Here is a 7,092-nt window from a genome sequence, read left to right on the forward strand (position 1 = left end):
CCACCTCCACCCCCAGCTCCCACCTCCACCCCCAGCTCACCCACCAGCCCGGGCAAATTCCACCAGCAGTTTGGGCAGCGTGGCGGAGAACAGCACCGTCTGGTGGCCCCCGGGGAGGCGGGCGATGATCTCCTGCAGCTGCTCTGCAAAGCCCATTTCAAAAAGCCTGGAAGGGTAGAGGGCAAGACCGGGTCAGAGGGGGCCTCCACTCCCTGGAGTTCCAGCCTCAGCCATCCTTGTCCCCACAACTTCTGCGGTGTCTCAGGGCTCCTCTCTCTAACTCAGCCCATCTCACACTTAATCGCGTGACTTCATCCCAATCAACAATAACCTTGAAATCTGGAATCTGTCTCGGTTATGTGCTTACAAACTCATTCTGAAATAATCGACAGCAGCCCAGGCTGGCTGCAGGGGGTCACGCCTGTAATCCCAGGACTTTGAGAGGTCAAGGTAGCAAGAGTTTGAGAACACCCTAGGCAAGACCCCATCTCTACAAAAAATAAAAAATTAGCTGGGGCCGGGCACAGTGGCTCACGCCTGTAATCCCAGCACTCTGGGAGGCTGAAGCAGGTGGATCACCTGAGGTCAGGAGATCGAGACCATCCTGGCTAACATGGTGAAACCCCGTCTGTAATAAAAATACAAAAAAAATTAGCCAGGCGTGGTGACAGGCGCCTGTAGTCCCAGCTACTCGGGAGGCTGAGGCAGGAGAATGGCATGAACCCGAGAGGCAGAGCTTGCAGTGGGCCGACATCACACCACTGAACTTCAGCCTGGGTGACAGAGCAAGACACCATCTCAAAAAAAAAACCAAAAAAAAACAATTAGCTGAGCATGGTGGCGCATGCCTATACTCCCAGCTACTCAGGTTAGGCTAAGGTGGGTGGATCCCTTGAGCCTGGGAGGTCGAGGCTGCAGTGAGCCATCATCACACCAGACTAGCCGACAGAGCAAGACCCTGTCACCATCAATCAATCAATGATAGCAGTCCCTCCCCCCTTCCCCCACCTCCCCCTCCCCAACTCTACCAGGGAGGGTTCTAAGTACTTTACAAGTATCAAGTCTTCAGGTCCTCACAGCACCCCTGGGAGGTACATGCTACTTTATCCCCATTTTGCAGTTGAAGCAGCCAAGGCCCAGAGATGCCCAGTGATTTGCCCAAATTCAGAGCTGAAGTTGCAGAGCTAGGACTGGATCCCACTCCTGTCTGGCTCCTGAGTCCATGCTCTCAACTTTGTGCTTTTAAAAAAATATCACTGAAATCCCATGTTAGGGGCCGGGCACTGTGATTCATGCCTGTAATCCCAGTACTTTGGGAGGCCGAGGCGGGTGCATCACCTTAGGTCAGGAGTTCAAGACCAGCCTGGCCAACATAGTGAAACCCCATCTCTACTATAAACACAAAATTAGCCAGGCGTGGTGGCATATGCTTGTAACCCCAGCTACACAAGAGGCTGAGGCAGGAGAATCACTTGAACCTGGGAGGCAGAGGTTGCAATGAGCCAAGATTGTGCCATTGCACTCCAGCCTGTGTGACAGAGCGAAACTCCATCTCAAAAATAAATAGATAAATAAATAAATCCCATGTTAGATGTCCTATTATTCATTTCAATACTCCTGAAATGCAAAATTATAAATATTGGTCAGAGAGCCCCACAGATGAGCTCCAGCACCACTTATGAGGAGGTCTGCAGCCCACATCTGGGGAGACACTGCTTCAATCTTGGCCACACGGGTCTCTCCCGGCAGAGCCTTCCTCTGGTTGACCTCTCTGCCTCTGCTTTCCCAGTTCAGACACAAGTGCTCAGGGCTGACCTGCAGCCTTACCGGTCGGCTTCATCGAACACCACGTATTCCACACTCTGCAGCTTCAGGTTCATTTCCACAGCCACATGCACCAACCGTCCGGGCGTGGCAATAATTCTGGAAGACGGTGCACAGGCCAGGTGACTCCAGGGCCAGGGCCACCACCATAGTTCTCTTACACCCCCACCACTGGGAAGGGACCTCAGGGAGTCATCCCCAATCCACAAACTCACATGTCGGGATTTTCGTGCAGGGCTGCAAACTGGTCTTCCATTCTAGAGAGGAGAGAAGGGTTTTAGCTTGATAGAACAGGTCTCCGGTTTCCCTTCCCATAACCAAACGTCCAGGTGAGGCTGCACACCCCAACCCCAGGAACACAGACCCGAGGCTTGGAACTGAGGAAAGGCCAGTGCTGAGGTATGAGGCAAAGGCATTGCCCTGACAAGAGATACAAGCTGAAATATTCAAAAGAACGGTTATAACAGAGTTCCCCCGAAGAGATGGGCTCAACTACAGACCTCAATTCACTCCTTCTGTTGGTCCAGATAGCAACAAAGCTGTCTGCTACCCACAGCGCCCCCAGCAACTAACCCTGGAACTACCAGCTCCAACTAGAACTCAGGCTCCCCGGATCTCTGTCAGCTCTCATCCTTAAACCCTTTGGGCACACATCCCTACTTTTAGTCCTCCTCTGAAGCACCCTTGGGATACCTGTAGGAGCCAGGGTAGTCCTGGGCCAGGACTAGCCCAGGGAGGCCTTTCTGACAATCACAAACTTTAGAAAGAATAAATGACAATGGAGACAAAAGCACTGAAAAGCAAACTCTCTGAGAATAAAGAGTGTTAATAGCAGCATCCTTAAACTTTCTCCCTTAAAGGGGCTGCTCTTTAAGGGAGAAACTGTGGGATACAGCATGGAATGAGGCAGGAGACTGCATTCTGATCCCAGCTCCACTATGGAATCACTGCCTGGCTCTAACCTGTCACTTCCTCATTTTGCTCATCTGTAAAAGAGGTGTGGCACCTACTACCTAGGAAGGGTGGTACATCTGAGCTATTACAAATATCCCTCAATTCCTGTGCTTGCTGCTTCCAAACAGCCCACAGCCAGGCATGGTGGCTTATGCCTGTAATCCTAACACTTTGGGAGGCCAAAGCAGCAGATCGCTTGAGCCCAGGAATTCAAGACCAGCCTAAGCAACACGGCGAGACCTCATCTCTACAAAAAATATAAACATTAGCTGGGCGTGGTGGTGCACACCTGTAGTGCCAGCTACTAGGGAGGCTGACATGGGAGGATCACTTGAGCCCAGGAGGCTGAGGCTGCTGTGAGCTGTGAGTGCGCCACTGCACTGCAGCCAGGGTGACAGAGCGAGACCCTGTCTCAAAATAAACAAACAAAAAAAAAAAACAAAAACCAAGCCCACAATTAGGCATATGAAAATAGATACACCTGTCTATCCGGTGAGCTGACGACTCTATTTCAGGAGCACCGGAACTTCTGAGTGGCAGTGCTTCTGTGGACAATTTATTTTAATATTTTATTGCAGGATTTCCTTTGTTGGTTTTTTTTCTTAAGCCAGTCAAATTTAGCAGTGAGGGGGTTGTACACCAACTTTAATGATACTAATGTTGGTAAGTTCTGATAACCTGCTACCACTGGACCAGCCTTATTGGGTTTTTGTTTTGTTTTTTCTTTTTCTTTTGAGACGGAGTCTCACTCCGTCACCCAGGGTGGAGTGCAGTAGTGCCATCTCGGCTCACTGCAACCTCTACCTCCCGGGTTCAAGTGATTCTCCTTTCTCAGTCTCCGCTGTAGCTGGGGCATGCGCCACCACACCCAGCTAATTTTTGTATTTTTAGTATAGACAGGGTTCCACTATGTTGGTCAGGCTGGTCTCGAACTCCTGACCTCAGGGGATCTGCCTGCCTCAGCCTCCCAGAGTGCTGGGATTACAGGCATTTGCCACTGGGCCCAGTCTGTTGGTTTTTTTGAATGAGCACAGAAGCTGCCATTATTAATAAGTAACAGAGCTAAATCAAACTAATGTCCTGAAGATACAGAGATGTGCCTGCATGGTGGTGACCCTGGCATGGGGTGCAGGGACCTTACCTGTCTCCACCCAGGATCAGGGCAGTCTTGAGGCCAGTGAACTTGCCTAGCTGAGAAGAGAAAGTGATTGAGAGAGGGCAGGGGTGAGATGACAGCATACTTGTGGCCTCTGTGCCCGGTCCCAAGTCAGCCCTCGCCTCCCACCTCTCCCCAAGCCCACACACACCTCCTTAGTGAACTTCAGGGTCTGCAGGGCCAGCTCTCGGGTGGGCGAGAGGATGAGGGCACGGGCCCCAGTCTGGGCACTGTGGGTCTTGAGCCGCTCAAACATGGGGAGGAGGAAGCAGGCCGTCTTGCCACTGCCCGTCCGGGCCATGGCCACCACGTCCTTGCCATCCAAGATCACTGGGATGGTCTGGAGGGGCACAAGCAGGGAAGGTCAGGGTCAGCTCCTCCCAAACACCACATGATCCAGAGCTTCAAGGTCCTGAGGAGTGGGCGTGCTACAGATCTCAGTGAATGGACAGGCACCTGTCACCCAGCCCTAAGCCTATTCTTGCCCATTCTTTCAAAAGCCTGTTAGCACGCCTCCAAGGATAAGCGGCTCACTACCCCAACTCTTTCCACTGCTGGAACACCCTTCTTCAGGCGGAGCGGACTCTACCTCCCGTCCAGTCCTCCTCACACCCCAGAGAGATGGCGCCCACTGGGTGAAGCATCTGAGAACCATAATCATAATCTCTGGATGATAACAGGTGGCTGTGAGCTGCCTGAGCTGAGGCTTAGCTATGGGAAGCCTCTGGGAGGCTCAACTGGCAGAAAGGCCCAGAGTCTCTGCTCAGCTCAGCCCAACTTTCTCCACCGAGGAAGTGGGCACGCTAGCTGGGGCTTCAGCAGAGTAAAGGGGGCAAGAGATGTGACAGCTGGGACAAGGGGTGGCTGTCAAGGGGCCAGACAAGAGGGCCATGTCACTCCTCCCAGGCCCTCACCCGTCGACCGCCCCACCCCTCACCTTCCTCTGGATGGGCGTCGGCACCTTGTACCCCTTCTTCATGATGCCTTTGAACACTGGGTAGCTTAGGCCTGGGAGAGACATGGAACCGTCAGGGGGCCGAGGGAGTCCCCGCAGCACCAACCCCAGAAAACTTTACAGGACAAATGACAGCTTCATCAACAACAAACAACAAGAAAAAAAGCAATAAAGCAGAAACTGAAAGGTGAAATGAGACTTAGGAGACAGATCTGACTGGGGCACCTGAACCTTATTTGCTTTTCTGATGTGAATCCACTCTTGATGTCATGAGACAGCAGGGATCTCTGAATGCTAATGGGGTCTTAGATGACACTGAGAAGCTGTGCCTTTGTTTTAGGGGTGGTAAGGTCCTGCGCCTCTCAGAAGTGTGTGCGGACACAATGAGGATGTCTGGAATGAAATTCAGAAACACCCAGGTGGTGGGGAGGGACAAGAGGGTGAGGGCCTGGATGGGAGCTCGCTTTGTTGCTTACGCTGGACTTGAACTCCTGGCCTCAAGTGATCCCACCTCTGCCTCCCCAAACGCTAAGATTACAGGCATGAGCCACTGTACCCGGCACTCGTCTTGATAGTTAAATCCTTGGTCTAGCTGCTACTGATTTGTAAAGAGTAACAGTCAGGCTTTAATTCCGGCCAGCCAGGTGTCCCCACACCACCAACCTATTCCATCCTTTCCCTCCTTCTGAAATGCCCCTCTGCATGCAGTAAGTCCCCGACTGTCTTTGCCTGTTCCTGCATCTACATCGCCTTTCCCGAGGCCTGTTCTAATTGCCCTCTCCTATGTCAGGCCCACTGCCCCGCTAGAAGGCCCTGAATGACTCGGAGACCAGATCTGCTACCCTAGTCTACCCAACCACAGTGCTGGGCCCAGAGTGGACATCAGTGATGGAGTGCAGAGGCGGGGTCGATCCCCAGCTGCCGCTCCTGCAAAGTCCCCGATGCCAAACGTGCACCCACCCATGGACTGGAAGCCTCCAGATTTCTTCTTTTTCTTGTTCTGGGCACGCACCATCTCCCGGGTGTCCGGCTCCACGTCTGAGGTGCATTCCGAGGTGGGAAAGGTGGGCAGGGGTCTGCCAGGTCCCAGCTGCGAGGGAAGAACAGAGAGGGAGTGTCATTCCAGGCACAGTGGGACCACAGGGGGCAGGGAAGGGGGCTGTGCTGTTGCTCTCTCTCCCCGATTCAAGCCAATGATGCTTCCGCCAGATCACGTCACTTTTTTGCTAGTAAGTTCTCCTTCGGCTGGGCCAGGACAGGACAGAAGTTTGGAGTGGGGTCTGCAGATAGACTGTCTCGGTTTGAATCCCAATCCTGTCACTTACCAGCTGTGAGACCTGAGGGAAGGGACTTAATCTCCCTGAGCCTGTGCTTCCACACCTGCAGAATGGGGACAACAAGCAGAGGCCTCCCAGGGTGCTGTGAAGATCATATATATGGGTGAGTGTCGAACTTAGAAAGGTGCTTAGAAACGTGGTGGTATTATCACTATCATCATCACCACCATCAAAGCCCTCAAAATTAAATACCTGGCTGGCGCAGTGGCTCACGCCTGTAATCCCAACACTAGGAGGTCAAGATGGGCAGATCACCTGAGGTCAGGAGTTCAAGACCAGCCAGGCCAACATGGTGAAACCCCGTCTACTAAAGTACAAAAATTAGACAGCCATGGTGGCATGTGCCTGTAATCCCAGCTACTCAGCAGGATGACGTGGGAGGATCACTTTAACCCAGGAGGTAGAGTTTACAGTGAGCCGAGATCGCGCCACTGCACTCCAGCCTGGGCAACACAGCAAGACTCTGTGTCAAAATAATAATAATAATAAAAATAAAAATTAGCCAGGTATGGTCACTTGCACCTGTAGTCCCAGATACTCAGGAGGCTGATGCAAGAGGCTCACTTGAGCCCAGGAGATGGAGGCTGCAGTGAGGCATGATCTAACCACTGCACTCCAGCCTGGGTGACACAGAGAAATCCTGTCTCAAAAAAAAAAAAAAAAAGTAAACACACATTTTTTTTTTTAAGAGACAGGGTGTCACTCTGTCACTGAGGCTGGAGTACAGTGGTGCAGTAATGGCTCACTGCAGCCTTGAACTCCTAGGCTCAAGTGATTCTCCCACCTTAGACTTCTGAGTAGCTGGGACTATAGGCGTATACTACCACACCTGGCTAATTTTTTAATTTTGTATTTTTTTTTTTTTT

General features: G+C 52.0%; 1 protein-coding gene across 1 annotated transcript in view; it reads right to left on the reverse strand.

Annotated features, from left to right (window-relative positions):
• The window catches only part of DDX54 (DEAD (Asp-Glu-Ala-Asp) box polypeptide 54), a 35,948-nt gene that overhangs the window by 16,426 nt on the left and 12,430 nt on the right, over positions 1–7,092 (reverse strand). The window contains exons 2-8 of the mRNA XM_011928732.1: positions 5,850–5,979; positions 4,872–4,942; positions 4,086–4,274; positions 3,920–3,969; positions 2,040–2,081; positions 1,828–1,923; positions 45–166 (exon numbers count right to left, since the gene is read on the reverse strand). Of these exons, the coding sequence (XP_011784122.1) occupies positions 45–166; positions 1,828–1,923; positions 2,040–2,081; positions 3,920–3,969; positions 4,086–4,274; positions 4,872–4,942; positions 5,850–5,979 (700 nt within the window). The remainder of the gene's footprint in view (positions 1–44; positions 167–1,827; positions 1,924–2,039; positions 2,082–3,919; positions 3,970–4,085; positions 4,275–4,871; positions 4,943–5,849; positions 5,980–7,092) is intronic.

The sequence above is a fragment of the Colobus angolensis genome, unplaced genomic scaffold (genome assembly GCF_000951035.1).
Source record: "Colobus angolensis palliatus isolate OR3802 unplaced genomic scaffold, Cang.pa_1.0 Scaffold79, whole genome shotgun sequence".
Taxonomy (NCBI): domain Eukaryota; kingdom Metazoa; phylum Chordata; class Mammalia; order Primates; family Cercopithecidae; genus Colobus; species Colobus angolensis.